The sequence below is a fragment of the Amphiprion ocellaris genome, chromosome 10, assembly GCF_022539595.1.
Source record: "Amphiprion ocellaris isolate individual 3 ecotype Okinawa chromosome 10, ASM2253959v1, whole genome shotgun sequence".
Classification (NCBI taxonomy): Eukaryota; Metazoa; Chordata; class Actinopteri; family Pomacentridae; genus Amphiprion; species Amphiprion ocellaris.
Window position 1 is genome coordinate 34,561,637 of NC_072775.1, and position 23,481 is coordinate 34,585,117.

Sequence of the window (23,481 nt, forward strand, 5' to 3'; positions counted from 1 at the left end):
ATTAAAGCAGTGAATGGACTCTAAAAGCTGTGAGAGTTGAGGTGAACAGGTCGACTGCTGAACGTCTCCAGGTGGAAATCACTAATGCACTGCTCAAAATAACTCTTCCAGGACTGAAAAACAAACGTTTGACATGATTCATGTTAAAATCAGGCTCTCTGTTTTGTCATTAATATAAACTGTTTTTATTGTTTAATTATCTCTGCACCAACATATTTTAATATTAAGTTCATAAAAACAAAATAGAAACACAGTAATTCATAGTTCAATAAATGCTCTTTGTTTTCGTCTTTCTCTTGTCGTCTGTTGCATTTGAATAAAGCTGCATTTAACTTTGTAGAAAAAGCCAGAAAAAAGGCCATTTGCATGCAGTGTTTGTATTTTGTCAAACCGAAAAGGAAAGGAAAATTTTGGGCCATTATTTTGTGAGTCGAAGAATAAAAAAAGAAAAGATCTTGGGACCATTTAGTTTATATTAAAAAGATTATGAGATGAAGATTAAGTGCGCACAAATAAAGAAAAAACACCACATATAAAGAGCGCATATGGTGAAAATCCAGTTTCTTTGTGTTATAAACCTACAGGTGTAAAATAAAAGCTGTAGCTCCACCCCCTCACTGCTTCCAGGTGGACCAATCAGAACGAGCAGCTGCCTCACAGTCCAGCAGCTGCTTCTGATAAACTCTAAAATGTCTGAATCATGAACAAAACTCACCAAATGTTCTGCTGTTAGAGTGAACCCAAGAGTCATCATGCACTCAAATTGGACCAAAATGACTTGAAAATTGTCCAGAAGGACTCAAAACTGGTCCAAAATTATTAAAATGTGTTCAAAATGCCTCAAAATATGTCCACAATGACTCCAAACCTGCCTAAAACTACTCAAAATTAGTGAAAAATGAGTAAAAACTATCCAAATTGTTCAAAATGAGTTGAAAATTAGCTGCGATTGTGATACAAGAGTTTTAATCCACTCAAACTAGTCCAAAATGATTTCAAATTTGTCCACAATGACTCCAAACCTGCCTGAAAATTCTCAGAATTAGTGTAACATGACTAAAGATTTGTCCAGAATGACAAAATCTTGTTCAGATTGTTCAAAATGAGTTCAAAGATTGTCCAGAGTGACTTAAAAACTCTAAACTGAACAAAACTCACAAAATGTTCTGCTGTTAGAGTGAACACAGTCTTCATGCACTCAAACTAGACCAAGATAACTTGAAAGTTGTCCGGGACACGATACTAATGCAAAATGATTGAAAATGTGTTCAGAATGCCTAAAAAATTGTCCACAACGACACCAGAATTGCATAATATTACTCAGAACCAGTGTAAAATGACTAAAAAGTAGCCCATTTGTCACAAAAAAATGGTGTAAATAAGCTCTTAATTTAAACACAAACCGGAAACAATAGCGGTTGAACGCTTTTATTCTGAAGGTCCCACCGGAAGGACTTGAGAGTGACGCTAACGGTCAGTCAGTTTAGAGGATTTAAACGCTTCTCTGCGCCTCTACAGTCATCTTTCTGACCTGACCGGATTCTGGACGATGACTAAAAATAGACTTTTATAAACGACAAGTTTTAGATTCTGAAACATGTTAGCAGCTAAGGCTAGTTAGCCACCTAGCAGGCTAACAGCGTTAGCCACCTAGCAGGCTAATAGCCGTTAGCTCTCGGTTGCCTGACAACGGAGCGAAGCCAAACAAACCGCTAGCAGGCTAGCACATGCTAGTCGGCTAAAGGAGCCAAGATCCGATTCGTTCTGTCTTTTTATTAGTTTAACCTTTAACTGTAAAAGTCTGAACGATGGCGGACGACGGGAGACGCGGAGACGAAGAGGACCGAGGACCGGGAGCTGCTCACCAGGTGTTCGTGGTGATGGAGTGTCTGCTGGAGAAGCTAAAGGTGCTCAACTACGAGGAAGAAGTCCTGGCTAAACACAACATGAAGAACCTGTCCAGGTAAAACACAACAAATAAACACAACATGAAGAACCTGTCCAGGTAAAACACAACAAATAAACACAACATGAAGAACCTGTCCAGGTAAAATACAACAAATAAACACAACATGAAGAACATGTCCAGGTAAAATACAACAAATAAACACAACACGAAGAACATGTCCAGGTAAAATACAACAAATAAACACAACATGAAGAACATGTCGAGGTGAGATATAATTCAGTTTAAACACATTCAACCAGTGAAACTAGCTTTAGATTGAGACCGGTTCTTACATCAGTTGTCTGCAGACAGTTTAATAGAGTTAAAGAATAAATAAAGCAGTAAATCATCATCAGGGAGCCTAAAGTGTCTGAAATGTTTTAATAAATAGTCTATAATCTGCAGCATCAGCTGAGAAGTTCTTCTTTTTCTGACTTGAAATGTAAAATAATTTTCTGAGCGATGCAGTGAATTCAGAAAACCACATTTTAATATTATATATTATACATACAGATTCACATCCTTGTTTATGGAGAAAAGATTAACAAAAATAAAAAGTAAAGATCTGTATTAACCAGATAGTAACACTGGAGTAGTTAAATCACTGGAGGCAAATAATAGTTATTAATAATTAATGTCAAACTGTTGTTCTGAACTATCGTCTGAACTAAATAGTTTTTGTGTTTGTTTTGTGTTTGGGTATTTTTTTTTTACTTTATTAAAATGAGCTAAATATATAATAATCTTACAGATATGTGCTGCTATTTAAAAGTAAAATTATTTATATTTAAGACTGAAAAATGGTGATTTTACAGAATTTCATTATTTTGTTAAATTACAGATAATATCCAGTAAGTCACAGACAAAAACTGTAAACAAAAATAAAAAAAATAAAAAATAGTTTGTTCTTTCACAGAGTGTGTCCTTAAAATGACAGTTTAACTGTATTTAAATTTATTAAAAAATCATATTTTACAAATACTTGGTGTATTTTGAAAGAAACTATATGCATGTTAAGGACTAAAAAATGGTTTTTAATTGTTATTTTAAATTTCATCTTCTAATAAAATCACAGAGATTATGTCTAATGTCTTGTTTTTACTGTAAAACAAACAAAGGCCACAACTGTAAATAATGTCTACATCAAAAATACTTAAAATGTCAGTTTAACTGTATTTAAATCCATTTAAAAAATCATTATTTTACAAGTACTTGCTATTTTTTTAAACAAATGTTATGTATATTAAGGACTGAAAAAAATGTTATTAATTGTTAATTGTTATTTTGCAGATTTCTGTTATTTTAAATTACATTTTGTAATAAAATAAATAATGTCCACATTGAAAAAAAAATTTTTACAAATAGTAAATGTGTGTAAATATACACTGTATTTAGTTGTACTGTATTTAATTACATTTAAAAAATCATTATTTTACAAATATTTGCTATTTTTTAAAGAAATATTTTGCACAGTAAGGATGAAAAATTATGTTAATATAATTCTACAACCACATAATAACTTTTAATTCTTATTTTACTGATTTTCTCTGTTATTTTAAATTACATCTTCTAATAAAATCACAGAAATTATGTCAAATTTTTTTGTACAAATATCGTGAATATCAATTACACAAAAATTCAGTCTCAAAGCAAAATGGCAGCAGTATTTTCAATTCCTCCTCCATAATCTCCTAATTTATGTCCAATATTATTGTAGTACTGGGTAATCCCATCACACAGAATTAGTATTATATAGTAAAACACAGATTCATGTATTGGAAGCGTTATATCGTCACTGTTATGACAGTAAAGTAGACTACAACACTGAGGAAATATTTTAGTCTTTTAATATATTCTGCAACAAATCCAAAGATTTTTATCTCCCACTGATGCAAAACAGAGAAAATCCCCAATTGATTCACTTTAAACCAAAAATGTTTGATGTTTTTCTCGATAAATAACTTAAATAATTAATCTGCTGCTGGTTTTATGTTATGATGTTTTTTAGGCTGATGGTTAAAGATGATTTTAGTCGTCTGTGTTTCTTATCCTGTTTTTTAAATTTTTTTTTATTGTGGAACTTCAGAATCCAAAGCAAATCCCGTTTATCTTCATCTTGACCTTGAAAAGTAGCTTCTAATTAATTTTAATTAACTAAAAACTCTTTTCAACTCCAGGTGAAAGCTGAAGGAGACAACCTTGAAAATTACTTCAGATGCTTTCAGTGTTTCATGGAGTCTCGTTTTCGTGTTTCTTTTCAGTGTTTTATTTCAGGGACACATTCAGTAGCTTGTAAACATAAAGATTAAACTGTAGAGAGAACTTTTCAGCAGTTTGACCATCACTAATCCTCCCCGTCTCCTCTTCATGTCCAGACATTACTTCGTCTCCAGCCCCTACCTGACGTCCAACCCCGGCGAGCAGTTCTACATGTTCTTCTTCTTCTTCTTCAACTTCTTTGTTTTCTACTTCTTCTTTGTTTTTTTCTTACTCTTCTTTGTTTTCTTTGTCTTTTACTTGGTTGTCTTCTTCACTGTCTTCATCTTCGTTGTCTTTTTCTTTGTCTTTTTCGTCTTCGTCTCCTACTTTGTTTTCTTCGTCTTCTACTTTTTCTTCGTCTTCTACTTTTTCTTCGTCTTCTACTTTGTTGTCTTCTTTCTTTGTCTTCTTCTTCATCTTCTTTGTCATCTTCGTCTTCTGTAGTACTTGGTTGTTCCACTAGGTGGAGCCTGTTTTTTTTAATTTGTTGTGGAAACTCAGAGTCCAAAGCAAACCCAGTTTTTCTTGATTTTATCTTGATCTTGACCTTGAAAAGTAGCTTCCAATTAGTTTTAATTAACTAGAAACTCTTTTCAACTCCAGGTGAAAGCTGAAGGAGACATCTGAGAAGCAGAACTTTATCTTCTTCAGAGAAAACCTTTAAAATTACTTCAGATGGTTTCAGTATTTCATGGAGTCTTGTTTTCCTGTTTCTTTTCTGTGGTTTATTTCAGGGACACATTCAGTAGCTTGTAAACATAAAGTAAAAGCAGACTTTTCAACAATAAATAAAACGTCCCACAGCAGCAGTTTGACGGACACTAATCCTCCCCGTCTCCTCTTCATGTCCAGACATTACTTCGTCTCCAGCCCTTACTTGGCGTCCAACCCCGGTGAGCAGTTCTACATGTTCACCATCATGGCGGCGTGGCTCATCAACGTGGCGGGGAGGCCGTTCACCGAGCCTCAGGAGTACGACGAGCCCAACGCCACCGTGTCCAACATCCTGGCAGAACTCAGAGCCTTTGTAAGTCGATGAAAGACGACCTTCACAGCTGCAGGTTCTGTAGTTTAACCTGGTCTGGAGGTAAAACTCCTGTTATAGCAACAGACATCTCTCCCACTGAGCTGCATCAGGGTTGAACGTTTATCAGACCTATGGTCAGATTATACTGAAGGTTCATAACTGAGGAAAGTTGGAGATCCAAACTTAGTGATGGAAGTCCAAAGCTTTGTTTACGTCTGTGGTCACACAGCGTCTTCTTCTTTTTCTACTACTTCATCTTCTTCTTCTCCTTTGTCTTCTTCATCTTTGTCTTCTTTATCTTTGTCTCCTCCTCGTTCTTCTTCTTCCTCTTCTTCTTCATCTTCCTCTCTTTCTTCTTCCTATTCTTCTCCTTCATATTCTTCTTCTTCCTCTTCTTCTCCTTCTTCTCCTTTTTCTTCTTCCCTTTCTTCTCCTTCCTCCCTATCTTCTTATCTTCTTTTTCATCTTCTTCTTTTAGTCTTCTTCATCTTTGTCTCCACCTTCTCCTCCTTCTTTTTCTTCTTCTCCTTCTTCTTCTCTTTCCTCTTCTTTCTCTTTGTCTTCTCCTTTTTCTCTTTCTTCTTTCTTCTTCCTCTTCTCTCCTTCTTCTCCTTCCTCTTTGTCTTCTTCTTTTTCATCTTCTTCTTTTTCTTTGTGTTTTTCATCTTTGTCTCCTTCTTCTCCTCCTTTTTCTTCTTCTTTTCCCTCTTCTCATTCTCTTTCCTCTTCTTTCTCTTTATCTTCTGTCTTCTTCTTCATCTTCTGTAGTTCCTGGTTGTTCCACCAGGTGGAGCCTCTTCCTGTTTAATACTGTAGAGACCAGAGGAGGCGTCACTCAGACTACAGTTCATGTTAAAGCAGAGAGCATTGTGGGAGTTTAGCTAATAGAGGGGCACCATGACAAAGACTTAAGTGGTGGTTAATGATCTCCAGACGGAACCTAAATACTAAATCAAGTTTGTCTGAGATAACTGCTCTTCCTGCCTGATATATATTGTCAGTTTTCATTACAGACAGCTGATAATTGTTGCTATGGACACGTTTCAATTCAAACTTTGAAGGATCGATAAACAGCTTTGGTCTCAGTTCTTTCTTATCACAGTTTGAAGGCTGATTTTTCATTTTATTTCCTCTCAAAACTGTTTCTGCTTCACATAACCGACATCAAAAACCATCCAGACGCTCCTGTGATCTGACAGATGAATGGAACGCCAAACGATGAATAAAATATTTCAGAGAGCTTTTAATCCTGAGCTCCAACTCTCTGATTTCCATCTCAGAACAGAGATATGAGAATATAAAAGACTCGTCTGTTGTCTTTCAGGGCGTTAAGGTGGACTTTCCGCCCTCCAAACTGAAAACTGGATCCGGCGAATACGTCTGCTTCGTGTTGGACCGACTGGCTGAAGAAGCTCTGAAGAGGAGAGGTTTCACCTTCAGGAGGTACGGCGACGTTTCTCTAAGCTAACATATTTACTCCTGCATAAAACCACCTGAGAGGCTCCACAGTCTTTTACTTTTAACCTCCTTTATCTGGATGTTTGCTGCTTGTTCTGCCTCAAGACACAACATGAAAGTGATCCATTTCCTCTGCAAGTCTTAAACAGCTGCAGCTGCATTTATTTACACGATATTTACAGATTTCATCTTCAGGGTGGACTAAAAACCCGAAATAACAACACGAAAAACTAACAGGACAATCAAACCAAAATCAACAAACCAAAATACAATATCTCACCTACTTTTCCAACAAAAACAGGAGAAAACAAGGTCAGAATAAATGATTGTCCAATTCTACAAACTCCTGGGTCAATATTTAGTGTTTTCACTTTTATTTTCACAGGTTTAATAGAAATGTTAACCTTCCTAACACCAGTGCACTTTATGCCAACCATTTATTTTAGTTATTTTTAGGATTTGACGGCTCACAGCAAGAAATATTAGTATATCAACACAACTTATATTCTTTAACTAACTTTTTCCAAAGCAAACTGTTCATAAAATCATACATAGTTGGTAAATTTCTGAACTTCTTCTTTAAACTGTTCCACAAACATGGTTGGCAGCTGAGAGAGACTTTATATAAAGGAACATCTCAAGACAAACATGTTTTTAGTGTTTTTTTGTTTACTTTACTGGCCTTAATATTTAATTTTATAGTAGAAACAGATCTAACAAGCTGTTTTGCTGTACTTTGTAGTTTTTTTATATTCATTTAATTCACAGTTATTGAAATTTGTTGCACCACTGTTTTGGACATTTCTTCAGAGTTTTGCTTTTTTGTTATTTAAGACCAAAAACTGTAAAATACTGGAGCTGAATTTTGAGAATTTTATGTGTTTTCACAGCAGGGAATTTTTAGATTTCCCACCTAAAAGAAAACATCTTACCTGTGAAACCATATTCAGGGTTCAGTATCTCCAGAAATAAAACTCCCACAGACATAAAATTTAGTGAGGACACAGAAAAAAAAGTTTTCAACAGATTTTAGTGATTTAAATATGTCCAGCAGAAGACAATTTTTTGATTATTGGCCCTAAAAAATTTTTTAAAAGTGCAAAATTTTCAACCAAGCGTAGTGTTGTGTCCTTAAAAAATTCCTGTAAGTGTATATCTATGGATGGATCCATATTTCTACTAAAATACAGTCTTTGGTTGACATTTGACCAACTTTTGAGGCTCTAACATCAGTAGAATTTGATGTGAGGAAAGTTTGACCAGACAAGGTTCCAGTTTTTAAATGTTTAGACTAAATGTTGATGTGGACTCATTGGTAGGAACCAGAACCTGGAGTTCATAGAGGTCTAGATGTTGGTGTTCATAGAGGTCTAGATGTTGGTGTTCATAGAGGTCTAGATGTTCATAGAGGTCTAGATGTTGGTGTTCATAGAGGTCTAGATGTTGGTGTTCATAGAGGTCTAGATGTTGGTGTTCATAGAGGTCTAGATGTTCATAGAGGTCTAGATGTTGGTGTTCATAGAGGTCTAGATGTTGGAGTTAGATGTACAGAAATTCAAGCTGCTTCCATGTTGTCTTCATGTTAATGTTTAACAACAACTGCTCCATTTCCTGCTTTCAGACCAAACTATCCATCAGAAAACACAGAAGAAGAGTCGGTGATAGAAGACGATGCAGAGCTCACCCTCAGCAAGGTGGAGGAGGAGATGATCGTAGGTGTCCAGCTTTGTTTAACTGTTTTTATTTTCATCTGCATCCTAAAATCCAGTTTATTTCACATTAATGTGGCTCTTTAGTGCACAGATGAATCCACTGGTCAGGTCCTGGATGTAGTTAATTAAATGTCTGTTCCAGGTGGATCATTTCTGTGTTTTCTTTTCAGTCAGACTAAAAACAAACATTTAAAATGATTCGTATAAAAATCTGCCTTTGGGAAAGACGACACACAGCCATAAAGAAAACTAGTCTTTGTTCCCTTATTTGACAGGAATTAGTGCATTTTCCTGTTATTTCTGACCAAACATGTCCATTGTGCCAACTGAATGAATCCCCAATTTACAAAACTTGTTAGAAAATGTAATTGCTGTTTTTATTCTCAGTTCTTCTCTGGTTATTTTCCTTCTTCTTTTAGAGCCAAACATTCATCTGTGCAAGTAAAACCGTGCCAGTGCTACAAAGTAGAGCATGTAAAACCTACAGCTATCTGGAAAAAGAACTATAAAAGTCATAAAACTCACCAAAAAAAAGTAGTGAAAGTGAAAAATGAAAATATGAGCTGAAATAAATCTTAATTAGAGTCTACAGACATCAGGATAGACAGACAGACAGATGTATGGACCAGAGAAAAGGGAAGCTGCAGCATTAGAGCAGCAATTTATCACAAAACACATTAATCTGACAAGAGGTAGGTAAGAAAAACATAAGCATAAACAATACTAGATAAATAATAAAATAGATCTTAATAGAGATTTACAATAAGATAGAACTCTCACAGTGCAAATTAAAATAATTAAAATCTTCTCTCTATAACAGCATTACTGCAGTGTGTACACTGTTTTTTTTTTTTTTTTTTTAAATATATCTTCCATATTTTATGAAAAAATAGCATGATTTTGTGAAAGATTTTAACCTAAATCAGGAAATCTCTAATGGGAGCATAAATTGAACTAAATAATATGATTGTGAGCTAGTATTCAGTGTTTTAGTGTCATTAATGTTTTTTGTTTTTATGTGTGAACTCAGGAGGAACCTGATGATGAAGAGGAAAACGTGATGGACCTGGAGGCTCTGAAGTTACGAACAACTCACATTGTAAGATCATCTGCAAATAAATTAACTTCATTATTTAGATATTTCCTTTTACTAGGGATGTTTTAATGAAGTTTTATTTATTCCTGATCCCATCTGAGTCATTGTAGATCAGCTGTAGTACCTGGTTGATCCACCAGGTGGAGCCTCTTCCTGTTTAATACTGTAGACACTATAGGAAGTTCATATCGGCAAGCAGAGAGCATTGTGGGAGTTTAGCTAATAAAGGGGCACCATGACAAAGACTTCTGTGGTAGTTAATGACTTATAAACAGAACGTTTATGCTGAATCGAGCCAAGTTTATCCAAGCTACCATTCTTAAACCCCAATGCCATTTGTAACAGAGCTTTTACTACACTATTACTGCAGTTACAGCACAGGACGAGCTTAATATTTGTCTTAAGTGTATCAGTTATTGACTAAAAATGTCACATTTCTTACATTTAATACCTAAATATCAAGATTTGTGTGAAAACGAATGTAAACGTAAGATCTGACTTTGGTTAGTTCAGTTAAAAATTGCCTTGATCGGATTCCTAATTCTCTAGAATTAACAGAATAAAAGAATGAATTATAGGATTTAGTGTTTAAGAATCTACAGAATTCTTTAGACCGATTTACATTTTATCTTATTATTCTTGTTGCAATTCATTTGATCACCACTGGATGCCACTCAAGTCACATCTCCATCCATCCATCCATCCATCCATCCATTATCTATACACTGCTTAATCCTCCCTAGGGTCATGGGGGGGCTGGAGTCTATCCCAGCTGACTCAGGTGAAGGCAGGGGACACCCTGGACAGGTCACCAGTCTGTCACAGGACTACATACAGACACACAGTCACACTCACATTCACGCCTACAGACAATTTAGAATGATCAATTAACCTCAGCATATTTTTGGACTGTGGGAGGAAGCCGGAGTACCCGGAGAAAACCCACGCATGCACAGGGAGAACATGGAAACATGCAGAAAGATCCCAGGAAGGCCAGGCAAACCAGGGATCTTCTAGCTGCAAGGCGAAAGTGCTAACCGCTACACCACTGTGCAGCCCAAGTCACATCTCATACATGAAATTTCATTAACTGTGGATGCTTTATCTTGAAACTTCAACTTTAACAAACATAAACATATATTTAAAAAACTTCAAGTGAAATATTTTGCTGTGTTTCTTTTCTTCCCACACTGGTTCGGGACATCTTTACTTTTTATTGATTTGATTTCTCCTGATCCTGTTACCTGAGAGGTTTTTCTTTTCACCTGTTGACTTTGTAAATCTGCTGCCCGACAGGAAGCAGAACCGTCGTCCAAACCGGACGAGATTCTGGAGTCGACAGTCGATGCAGCTGAGTGGAACCTGGAGGTGGAACGAGTTCTACCTCAGCTCAAAGTCACCATCAGGACCGACAACAAGGTACCGACCTAAACACCAGCATCCCATTCATTATTCAGAGGGTTTAACGCAGGGGAGTCAAACTCATCTTAGTCCAGGTTCCACATTCAGTCCAGTTTGATCTCCAGTGACCAGTAAAATCACAGCATAATAACCTATAAATAACCACAACTCTGATGGTTCCTTTGTTTTAGTGCAAAAATGTTCACATTTAAGGAATTATCCTTTTACTAAACATCATGAACAACCTGAAATATCTTCAGAAAAATAAATTCAATTCCAACAACATTCAGCCTCAGTTTATCATTTATACATTACAACTTCCAGATCACAGAGTGTTGACAAAGGAACACAACATTTAGTCAGACAAAAAACACAAAATATTACCAAAACCAGACACAAAGCAACAAAAATGAGACACAAAATGACAAAAGTAAGAAACAAAGGCCAAAAAACGAGACAAACGACACAAAACAAAACAAAAGAGACAAACAATTTGAGAAAAAAAGTTACAAAACGGTTAAAACGAGACAAAAATTACATAAATGACACTAACGAGGCAAAAAACAACAAAGCAAGAAACATAACGACAAAAAAATAGACAAATGACACAAGCAAGACAACAAGGAAACAGAAAACGACCAAAATAATGCTCACAACCAGTGATTAAAGTTAAAGGCAAAATGACAAAAATAGGACAACAAACAGAAGCGAGACAAAAAGAAAAGACAAAACAACAAAAATGAACCAAAACTACAAAAACGAGAAACAAAATGACAAAAACATGAGACAAATGTCAGAAGTCAGACAGAAAAAGACAAAAAACAACAAAAACAAAACAAAATTTTATAAAAACGGCACAAAACGACAAAAGAACAATCTAGAATTTTACTTTATAATCAAAACAACTTGTCATGGTCTAGAAATGATTTTAAATTTATAATTTCACTAATTTACAATCTGCAGTTAATGTCTTCTCTGGAATTTTTACACTTTGAGGACCGGATTGGACCCTCTGGAGGAACGCTTTTGGCCCGCGGGCCTCATGTTGGACACCCCCGGTTTAACGGATCTGTTGGCTAATAAAGCCGATCAGAACTGAACTCTATAAATCATCTAATCTGCCGTTTCTCATCGGCAAACATTCAGAATTAGCTTTGTATTTTAGATTTTTCTGTTGAATTTTACAAACCTGGTCGATGGCAGCTTTTTCAACTCGATGATAAAATAAAACCCGGCTGCTGTCGGGTTTGTCGCTCCGCTGACTGAAGAATATTTTTATTTCCAAAGCAGCGGCGGTGAAGCTCAGTCTTCTGTCGTTTACCTGTTGTGGTTGTTGAAGCAGCTGCTGAACCGGATTCTACTGTTTTCTGCTGAGAGTTCAAAGCTCCACTGGAGTCTGGTTTATCTCTGGTTGCTTTAAGGTGCTTTTTCTATGCAGCGTCTGTTGCCGGCTGCTTTTGTAAGTTTGTCATCTCCCATGGAAAAAAGTTCTAGACGTTTTTAAAGTTGTTCATCAGGTATAAGAAGCACCAGTTTGTAACGCTGCTGTACAACAAATCTGACACCTGATGTTTATCGAGCTTCAGACTGTTTAAAAAACTGCATCATAGCATCGACAAATCTGGTTAAATACCGATTACTAGCAAGAAAGATGACTGTTGGCTGATATATTAGCAGTAAAAACGAAAATCTTGGTGTCCGAAATTAGAATTACACAAACTCAGACACAAAAAATAACCAAAATGCTTTTGTTTATTTCCATGTTTAATTAAAAGACAACTTCTCAACACAGAGTCAAAGCAGGACGTTTTAAAGTTCATTTATCTGATCTGGAATCAGTTTCAATAAATAAAAGTGCTGCGGATTGGAACAAAGCCAATAATCAGATCTAATCATGAGTTTATTTCTCTGAACCTAAAAACCTGAGCTCAGACCTGGGATCAGACTGACCTGAGACCAGACCTGGGATCAGACCTGAGACCTGAGATCAGACCTGAGATCAGACCTGAGCTCAGACCTGGGATCAGACCTGAGATCAGACCTGAGATCAGACCTGAGATCAGACCTGAGATCAGACCTGGGATCAGACCTGAGATCAGACCTGAGATCAAACTGACCTGGGATCAGACCAGAGACCTGAGATCAGACCTGAGATCAAACTGACCTGGGATCAGACCAGAGACCTGAGATCAGACCTGAGATCAAACTGACCTGGGATCAGACCAGAGACCTGAGATCAGACCTGAGATCAAACTGACCTGGGATCAGACCAGAGACCTGAGATCAGACTGACCTGAGACCAGACCTGGGATCAGACCTGAGATCAGACCTGAGATCAGACCAGAGATCAGACCTGAGACTAGACCTGAAATCAGACCTGAGATCAGACCAGAGATCAGACCTGGGGTCAGATCTGGGATCAGATTTTGGCCGGGACTTGATCTCTGTCGATACCGATCTGAAACTCAGCCCCAGTCGATGCCATAACTGATCTCAGGTCAGATTTACGGCTGTTTCTGATCGTATCGGAGTTTCCTTTTCTGCAAATCAAATCCCAAACCGCCTCCAAACCGTCGCTGCTGCAGACAGAAATCAAAGCGCTTCGTCTCGCTGCTCTGCATTCACATTACACACACGGAGGCTGATTCAATTAAAAAAAAGTCAATTTCAATTTAAAATCCGAGCAGACGAGATTCTCTGTGAAGAATTTATGGCTGTGAGGATTAAAAAACAGCAGCAGGTTTGTTTCTGTTGGTTTCTCTGACTGTAATTCTAACCTGACGGTCCCTGAAGGCACCATTCAGTCACAGAGCTGCGTGTCGGTTTTATTATGGTAAATAACTTTATGTTTTTAGTTCAAAATGTAGGAAATTAAACAAAAAATACAGAACTTCAAAGTGTGAGTGTAAGATAATAAAATATGGAGTTTATGGGATGGATCGACCTCTGCATACAAACGACTCACATCAAAACATTTCACACATGAATTTAAACGGAGAGAACTGATGAGTAAAATATTCACACTAGAAACCCTTAAACCAGGGGTGTCCAACATGAGGCCCGCGGGCCAAAAGTGGTCCTCCAGAGGATCCAATCCAGCCCTCAAAGTGTAAAAATTCCAGAGAAGACATTAACTGCAGATTGTAAATTAGTAAAATTATAAATTTAAAATCATTTCTAGACCATGACAAGTTGTTTGGATCATAAACTAAAATACTAGACTGTCCATTGTTCTTTTGTCCTTTTGTGTCTCATTTTTGTAATATTTTGTCTTGTTTTTGTTGTTTTTGGTCTTTTTTTGTCTGACTTTTGTCATTTATCTCATGCTTTTATCGTTTTGTGTTTCTTTTTTGTCTCGCTTGTGTTGTTTGTCTATTTTTTTGTCATTTTGTTTCTCACTTTTGTCATTTTTTGTCTCGTTTGTGTCATTTGTTTAGTTTTTTATCTTGTTTTTGTTGTTTGTCTATTTTTTTGTCACTTTGTAACTTTTTCAAATTTTTTGTCTCTTTTTTGTTTTGTTTCGTGTCGTTTGTCTCATTTCTTGTAATTTTGTTTCTTGTTTTTGTAGTTTATTGTATCGTTTTTGTAATAGTTTGTCTTTTTTTGTAGTTTTTTGTCTTATTTTGTCTGACTTTTGTCGGTTTGATCCTCCAGTAAATCCTCTATGGTTCCCAGATGACTGAATGTTGTGTTTCTTTGTCGTCACTCTGTGATCTGGAAGTTGTAATGTGGAAATGATAAATTGAGGCTGAATGTTGATGAAACGGAATTTAATTTTCTTCATAAATTTCAGGTTGTTTGTGATTTTTAGTAAAAAGATAATTCCTTAAATGTGAACATTTTTGCACTAAAACAAAGGAACCATCAGGACTTGTGGTTATTTAGAGGGTATTAGTCTGTGGTTTTATTGGCGATCAAACTGGACTGAATGTGGAACCTGGACTAGAATCAGTTTGACACCCCTGCCTTAAATGAAACCGTGGGAATGTTTCAGCTGTTGGGATTTCAGGACACAAACATGAGGATTTAAGGATTGTTTGAAGAGACTGACTGTAACTTCCCAGCATGCTCTGCTGCTTTGTTTGTTTTGTGTTTCTGAGTCTGGTGTTGCTCTGCAGGACTGGAGGATCCACGTGGACCAGATGCATCAACACCGAGACGGGATCAAGTCGTCGCTCAAAGAGGCCAAGGTGCGTTCACTGACCCGTCGTTCACAGCTGGTTCTACTCTGCTCTGTGTTTTCAGTACATCAGCTTTTAAATCCCCTCTACTCAGTAACTGCCCTCCTAACACCTGTTTTACTGCATGATGTGTGGTAGCTGCAGAACCACAGCTCAAGAGGTGCATTTTTTAAACTTAATGGACTTCATATCTGAATGAACTCCTGTTAACTTTAAGGTACAATTTGCAGTGATTATTCTACCTGGTCGAACCCATGTTACGTCCCCGGAGGCTGGGGGATGAGACGAGCAACAAATGAAAACCGATCGTATAACAGAAAAGTTATTTGCAAAAAAAGAAACAAAACCAAAATTCAACACAAAGCGAGCCTCTTAAATACAAAGCTGGTGCCACAAAGTCCTTTAAGCGCCACACTTTTGGGTTTGGAACTGCATCCAGTAACATTCACAGATAAGACAAACATATATTTTGAGTTGCATGCAGTGATTTGAACTCTTTGTCTACATTTCAGCACCAATATTCTTCCAAAAACCTCACCAAGAGCAAAACTTTGTTCCAAACTCATCTTTCCTTTCTTCACTTTGCTCTACAGTTTCTCATTTATTACTGATATCTTTAATGTGATGAGTGTGTCAGATTAATGAGAGCCTATAATCATGAATTTAGTCCAGGTTTTGACGAACGGGAGCTGAAGTTTAGTTTGTTGCTTCCAGTTGTTTGGGAATATGTCTTCTGAGTTTATTGAATATCTGTCGCAGCAGACAGTAACAGGATCTGCCTCGAAAGTGAGATGAACACATATTTAAGATTTTTTTCACATTTCAGCATCAATATTCATCCAGAAACTTTACCTGCTAAAACATCTTATGAAACTGAAACTTTGGTGGTTCAACTACCTTCAAGTTACATGATTTTAATGTAATTTTGGTTTTAGTGTAAATATTAATATCTCAAGGACAAATAGAAGCTTAGCCAAACAAAGAAACTCTTATTTCCTGAAGAGATAAAGGAGAACTTCTTTTGTTTACATCGTCTGCTGTTACTGTTCTCTGCCTGTAGGGGGCAGAATGAACCTTTGCTTTGCACTAGGTTGATTATAACATGCTAATTCGATACAGAAAAATACTTCTGTAGCTTTTAATGCTTCCATCACTCCGGTGTTAAAGGAGTCAGAACCAGTCTTTTAAGTTAAATAAATGTAGACTTGAACTCCAGCGGAAGGTAACTGACAGTGAAGAATAAACAATTTAGAGAGCAGGTGAAAAGTGACCTGCAACACCTAGAAAACAACCTACGAAACCTAGAAAGCAACCTACAAAACAACCTACGAAACAAACTAAACAACCGAAGAAACCTACACAACAACCTACAAAACAACCTACGAAACAAACTAAACAACCTGCAGAACCTTCTTTTAAGTTAAATAAATGTAGACTTGATCTCCTGCGGAAGGTAACTGACAGTGAAGGATAAACGTTTAAGAGAGCAGGTGAAAAGTGTGTTTCAGTGACTCGATAAAGACAAAGTGAAGATACACAGTCAGCTCATTCGTCTTCTCCCTGAAGTTACATCAGCTGTCAGCAAACACTGGAAACCATCGAAGCTGCAGTAATTACGCTCGGCTGTTTGACTTCATTTGCATTTTCAGCGTGACGGGATGATAGTTCCTCTGAGGTGGAGGTGTGTTTACTCGTTTGTCGCTGAGCTGACTGTTTCTGTCTTGTGATACTCTGTTCTTCATGTCAGTCTCCTGGCACTTAAAAAGAAAAATGGAGTCCTGGAGTCTCTACTAGAAAACAATTAGTGAAAAACTTTTAGAATTACATTTTTAGAATTTTTTCACATTTCAGCATCAATATTATATACTAGACAGCCTACGAAACGTAATAAACAACCTACAAAACCTACTAATCAACCTATAAAACCTACTAAACAACTTACGAAACATACTAAACAATCTATGGAACCTACTAATCAACCTACGAAACCTACAAAATAACCAGTGAAACCTACCAAACAACCTACGAAGGTGGAGGTGAAGGTGTGTTTACTTGTTTGTCGCTGAGCTGTTTTTTCTGCGATGTGTCTACCAGAAAATAATGAAGGAAAAACAGCTTGTTTTCACCTGAGAACTAGGATTCAGTAGAAATGTACACAGAGGAGGAAGTTAATTCTGTCTAGCCGACATGAAGACTCCGACCACTGCATCCATTTTCTCAGTTATACTGATTACTTAAACTCTGTACCTGCCTCGAAAAGGTTTATGTTGATGACTTGGAATAACATTTTAGAGATCACAGAGACACAGTTTATAACTTTATTTAACAGAGGTGAGACAAACATCAATACATTAACAGGAGTTCAAGTTTAGTTTGTTGCTTTCAGTTGTTTAGGATTATTTCCTCTGAGTTTATTAAATACATGCAGCAACAGGCAGCTGCAAAAGTGAGAACCGCACATTTTTAAGGATTTTTCATTTTATTTCAGTATTGGTCCTAAAACATCACAGAGAACCAAAATTGCCTTTTTTTAGATCTCTTACAAATGTTTGCTGTTTATCATTACCAACTTCATTAAACTAAAATATCTTCAAATATGAACAAAACTTTAGTATCTGCAGCATCAGACAGCAGCAGGGTCCAGCGTCACCAAAGAGAGAAAATAACTGCAGTAGCTTCATTAATTCCTCATAATTATGAATATAAATGATCGTCAACATGTAGATCAGATAAATAGTAAACTTTACTGTAATATGTGGAGCCAAGGTCTATCAGTATAGAATTTTTCTAAACACATTCAGTATACTAGAATAATGTAATGAAGTTCCTGAAACTCTGCTACAGTTGTTGGTTTTGGTGGACCACCCCAAGACTTTGTGCTCAGTCCTATATATATCATATATATTTTATCACAATTGAAAGACTCCTAACTGGCACCAATTAAATTATCCTGCCTGTTGAATACAAAATGATTGTAAGCTTTTTTAAAATTTGTTTGTAAATCCATTGATGGGTTGGACCAGACCTCTCAGATATTTAGACAAGCTTCTGCTTTTGAGAAAATTCCCAAGACATATATGTTTTAAATGGCTTCTAGTTGCTCTCAATGCTCTGAGTATTTTATTATGTTATATTTATTTAGTTTTAGAAATTGATGTTGCCAGCTGCTCTCCTGTTTTGCCTTATTTTCCTTGTTTTAAACCATTTTTTAGTTCGTATTTCTTTTTGCACATAGCTGCCTGACTGATAACATCTGCAGCACTTTGTCTTAAACTCAACTGACTGATTCATGGACTGAAACTTGTCGATGGTTTCCCAATTGTTCAATTAAAAAACATCTTTTTTCCTTTTTTCACCTGCAGAGCTACTTGGACAAGCTTCAGGAGGACATCGGAAAGACTCTGGAGAAGGTGAGCAGCAGAGAGAAATACATCAACAACCAGCTGGAGCATCTGATCCAGGAGTATCGCAGCGCTCAGGCCAAGCTCAGCGAGGTAAACAACCTGCAAAGCCTACTAAACAAAGAACAAAACATACTAAACACAGCACGAAACCTACTGAATAACCACCAAAACCTACTAAACAACCAATGAAACCTTCTAAACAACCCATGAAACCAACTAAACAACCACCAAAACCTACTAAACAACCTATGAAACCTACTAAACAACCTCTGAAACCTACTAAACAACCAATGAAACCAACTAAACAACCAATGAAACCAACTAAACAACCACCAAAACCTACTAAACAACCTATGAAACCTACTAAACAACCTACACAACAAACCTACTAAAAGTAAAATTCAGTCTCTGAAATATGTTGCATCTGTCTGTAGTGAATTTAAATGTGTTTTATTTCATCCAAAGAAGCTGTCAGACAGTATTTTTGTGACTTCTTTCGTCCACCAGGCCAAGGAGCGCTACCAGCAGGCCAGCGGAGGAGTAACTGAAAGAACCAGAGTCCTGGCCGAGGTCAGTGAACGCATCACGCTGCATCAAACAGTGGAAACCGTTTCACACGATACAACAACAAAATGGTGAAATTATTCTTAAAATCAGTGGAAAAAAATGACTTTAGAAGAACTGAAGTCAGATACAATAGATAAAAGACCTAAAAAGAGATTTTAAAACAATAAATTAAACATTAGGAACAGAAAAACCTTCATGTTTTGATGAACACAAGCTGAACAGAATGTAAACAACATCATAATTTTATTATTGTTTTGACAGATATTGGGATATGAGTCACAGTTTTTGAACTTTTTTTTCACATTTCTTTAAAAAAAAGATGTGATTTTTGCTGCAGTCTGAACTAAACATGTTCATAAGATGATTTATTTATAGATCGATGCTTCATTTAAAATATTACCTTTTAGATTGTGTGTGATTTAGATTTAGCATTTGGCCACGTGATGATTAAGATAATATCTAGATTATTTGTTCGTCTTCACTAAACACACACTTTAGTTCAATGTTTTCTGCTTAGAATCAGTTTTATTGCCACATATGAGTGTTTTAGTGCAACTTAAATGCTGACAAATAGAATAAAGAATAAAAAACAAGTGTTTCAGGTCAAACTAACAGAAGCTGCAGCAAATCAGAGGGACTTTAAGTAATTAAAGTAATCAAAATATACATTTTCTTTGCAGAAATGTTAGCATTATTGACCTTAGAATGTGTTTTTATCAGTCACCAGCTGAGCAGAAGTTGGTTTTTGATTTTATTCCAGATCAACAGACGCCACCATGTGGTAGAAACACGTCACTGCAGCTGTAAAGACTCCACTAATGACCGTTTCTATTTCTCAGTTCTTTGATTCCTCTAAATCCTGAGATGTGATGATGTGACGAATGAGCTCCAGGCTGCAGATGTTTATTTAGCTGATTAACTCTCTGAGACATTTAGTCTCTTTGTGGTTGTTTTTTGTGTCTGGTGAAATGCCGTCCTTCACAGTTCTCAAGCAGCCACACAGAACAGAAAATAGTAATTCATTTACTGTAAATATGATGTGATAAACAAAGGTTGTGGTCAACAAAAACAAATCAGTGAAACGTATAAATTAAACTCAGAGCGAACTCTACGCTAAAATAAACAAGACCACACTATTCTCTGGGAGAAGGAGCAAAATGAAACATAAAGTCTTCCCTTCCTGTCTAACTTAAACAGCATCTCAACAACTATTAAAGATTCAAACCTGACATTTTCTCACTTATTTCTGATGTCACTGAGGCATCCATCCAGTCTGTAATATCAGACAATTATTATTCACCATTATGGTCATATGAAACATCACCAGCTGACGTCTGTTTTATCGGGTTTTTCTTTGTGTGTGATCAAAAATTGATGATTAATGATTCATTAAATTTTCTGTTCATATTTCAGCTCACCCATAATCAGAGATTATTTGATCTATTTGTCAAATAAATGGACAAAATTGAAAGTAAAATCAGTTAAAAAAACAATAAAACACGACTTTAGAACAAATGTAGTCAGAAAGAAGATTTTAAATCATGTAAACATTTGAATAGAAAACAATAATATTTATGATTATTTATGATTATATTATATTCATGATTATTCTGACAGATATCCTGAATAATCAGCTATAAAACAATAATAAGTATTTGTTGTTTTTTTTGTCATTTCTTTTCTACTGAAACAAATCTAAAACTGATTTTGTGCTGAAACAGGAAACATGAATTGACTTCTGTGATGATTTCTGAACGTCTTCCGGCTGTTTTTTGTGTTACAGTTGTGTTTAGTTTGATGTATTTGTGTTATTTGTGTTTCAGATCAGTGAGGAGCTGGAGAAGGTGAAGCAGGAGATGGAGGAGAAAGGAAGCAGCATGTCGGACGGAGGTAGGAGGAAGCAGATCTGCTTTATGGAGGCTTTTAGTTGGTGTCGGCTTTTTGTGATTTATGTTTTTGGTTTTTATGTTTTTTGTATTTATTTGTGTTTTTTGTGGGGTTTTTGTAGTTTTTTGAGTTTTTTGCAAGTTTTTTTGTGTTTTTAGGGGGGACTTTTTGTAGCTTTTGTGGGGTTTTTGTATTTTTTTGTGGGGGGGTTTTTTGGTCTTTGTCGTTTTTTTTAAATGTTTCTTGTGTTTTTTATTTGTGTTTGTTCTGTTTTTGGTGTATTTTTGGGGGGACTTTTTGTAGTTTCTTGGGGTTTTTGTGGGGTTTTTTTGTATTTTTTGTTGGGGGTTTTGGAGTTTTGTCGGTTTTTAGTAGTTTTTTGGTTTTTTTTGTGGGTGACTTATTGTAGTTTTTGGGGGGGAGTTTGCAGATTTTTTTTGTATTTTTTTGTGGGGTTTTTTTGACGTTTTATCACTTTTTTGTAGTTTTTGGGTTTGTATTTTTTTGTATTTTGGTGTGTTTTTTGTAATATTTGCATTGTTTGTGTTTTTTGTGAGGGAATTTTTTGTAGTTTTTGTGTTTTAAAATTTTTTTGTGATTTATGTTTTTCTTTTTTATATTGTTTTGTATTTGTTTGTGTTTTTTGTTTTTTATTTGTGTTTTTTGTGCTTCTTTCATGGGTGTTTTTTGTGTTCGTGTTTGTATTTTTTTGATGTATGTTTTTGTTTTTTGTTGTTTGTATTTGTACTTTTGTTTTTTATTCATGTTTTTTGTGCGTTTTGTCATTTTTTTGTGTTTTCTCGTGGTTTTATTTTGTTTTATTGTGTTTTTTTTTGTTAGCATGTCTCCCTTTGTGTTATCTTGTGTTGTTTTTGTGTGTTTTTTGTTCCTTTCTTTGCTAACCTGCTGCGTTTGCTCGTCCTCTGCAGCTCCGGTGGTGAAAATCAAGCAAAGTCTGACGAAGCTGAAGCAGGAAGTGGTCCAGATGGACGTGAGGATCGGCGTCGTCGAACACACGCTGCTTCAGGCCAAACTCAAGGAAAAGTCCAACATGACGCGGGACATGCACGCCACCAACATCCCAGAACCAGCTGCCGGAACATTCACTTAGAACCACAACACTGAAAACTCTACAAACTGTTCCTGACACTCTAAAAAAAAGAGATTTTTCTACAAGAACACTTTAATTAAATCACAAAAATAAACATTTCAAATGTCACATATTTAGTTTTTTATGTTTTATTGACTTTATTTAGAATATTTTTGTGTTTATGAACGTAAAATAAATTTGTATCCAGTTTTAGAGTCTTTATGAGGCTGATTTCATTTTATTTTATTATTTTAAAATTTTTTTTTTTAGATGATTTTAGTTCAATATTAATAAAAGTATTTTTTTAATTCTAAATATGAATTACATTGACTTAAAACGACCACTAGATGTCAGCAGCTCTGCAGACAAATCAAATCAAACACCAGAGAAACAGAAACATACGTTTGTGAGAATTTCAGAGAATTATTTACAGATCATTTAATGAATTTCTCTTTTGAATATTTGAACGTGATCCAGAAAAAGGTGAGTTTTGATCAATAAAATACATCAATCAGGAAACAGTTCTGATGGAAACTGAAACATGAATTTAATAATTAGTAATTTATAAAATATTGAAAATGTGTTTTGCCTTCAGTATTACCGATACATCTCATATTATTAGAATATCATGGAAAAAGTTCAGGATTTTTCATCAGACTTACAGAAAAACAGTTTATATTCTAGACTCATAAACTGAAATATTTAAAACTTTTATAAGTTTTTACTTTGATAACAGCTTATATAAACCTCAAACTACTGGAAAATTTCAAAAGATCAATTAAAGAATAATGTCTGCTGAAAAATATAAAATATTTTCCATGATATTCTAATTTTACGAGACGTCTGTATGATTTTGTGTGTTTTATTATGTGAAAATCACGTTTTTTTGAGGTTTTGATCAGTTAGTATAGATTATTGATGTTATTAATGTCAAATATAGATATAATAATTAAATAATCTGATGGTTGTTGACTTTTAAATTAATCACCAACTATTTTTGATGATCAATTTACAATTTCTCTAAATTCTCTGATTGAAGCATCTTAAAGTTGAATATTTTCTGTTTTCTTTCCGTCTTTTTGGCTGAATATCTTCAGGTTGTGGACAAATCAGGACATTTTGGGAAACACTGAACAAACAATGCTTCAGTTTTAACCGTAAACTTCCTCTTCATGAGGTTTAACTTTTAAAAATGCTTATTTTTTTAAGTAGATTGAGCGAAATAATGTGGCTCCTTGTATCTTATTTTCTGCCAAATGTTGTCGTTTATTTTATCTTTTATTATTTAGTCATGGAAGAAAAATTATTTCAAGTCTTCTGAATTGACACCAGAAGCTAAAATTAACAGAAAATAAATGAATGTTTTTCTAAATTTTCTTGATGAATTTATTATAATTTAAATGATTCTTTTCATAAAGACATTAATTAAAATAAATTATAATAAATAATAA

The 23,481-nt window shown here is 35.4% G+C and overlaps 1 protein-coding gene across 2 annotated transcripts; it reads left to right on the forward strand.

Moving 5' to 3' along the window:
- Positions 1 to 1,440: 1,440 nt before the first annotated feature.
- Positions 1,441 to 22,248, forward strand: ift57 (intraflagellar transport 57 homolog (Chlamydomonas)). 2 transcript variants are annotated; one of them, XM_023289779.3, is made up of 11 exons: positions 1,441 to 1,963; positions 5,060 to 5,234; positions 6,559 to 6,677; positions 8,314 to 8,404; positions 9,435 to 9,503; positions 10,797 to 10,919; positions 15,020 to 15,091; positions 18,445 to 18,576; positions 18,994 to 19,056; positions 20,877 to 20,943; positions 21,870 to 22,248. In XM_023289779.3, exons 1-11 carry the CDS (start codon positions 1,809 to 1,811, stop codon positions 22,049 to 22,051), a joined length of 1,248 nt encoding a protein of 415 aa, XP_023145547.2. In that variant the 5' UTR covers positions 1,441 to 1,808; the 3' UTR covers positions 22,052 to 22,248. The 2 variants fall into 2 exon arrangements, with proteins under 2 accessions (XP_023145547.2, XP_054870015.1); XM_055014040.1 differs by lacking the exon at positions 1,441 to 1,963 and adding an exon at positions 2,027 to 2,047.
- The last annotated feature ends 1,233 nt before the right edge of the window (positions 22,249 to 23,481 follow it).

Coding starts and splice junctions, on each gene's coding strand:
- ift57 (XM_023289779.3), top strand. CDS start 1,809: ATGGCGGACGACGGGAGACGCGGAGACGAAGAGGACCGAGGACCGGGA. Junction 15,092..18,444: donor CGTCGCTCAAAGAGGCCAAG/GTGCGTTCACTG, acceptor TTTCACCTGCAG/AGCTACTTGGACAAGCTTCA. Junction 19,057..20,876: donor GAACCAGAGTCCTGGCCGAG/GTCAGTGAACGC, acceptor TTTGTGTTTCAG/ATCAGTGAGGAGCTGGAGAA.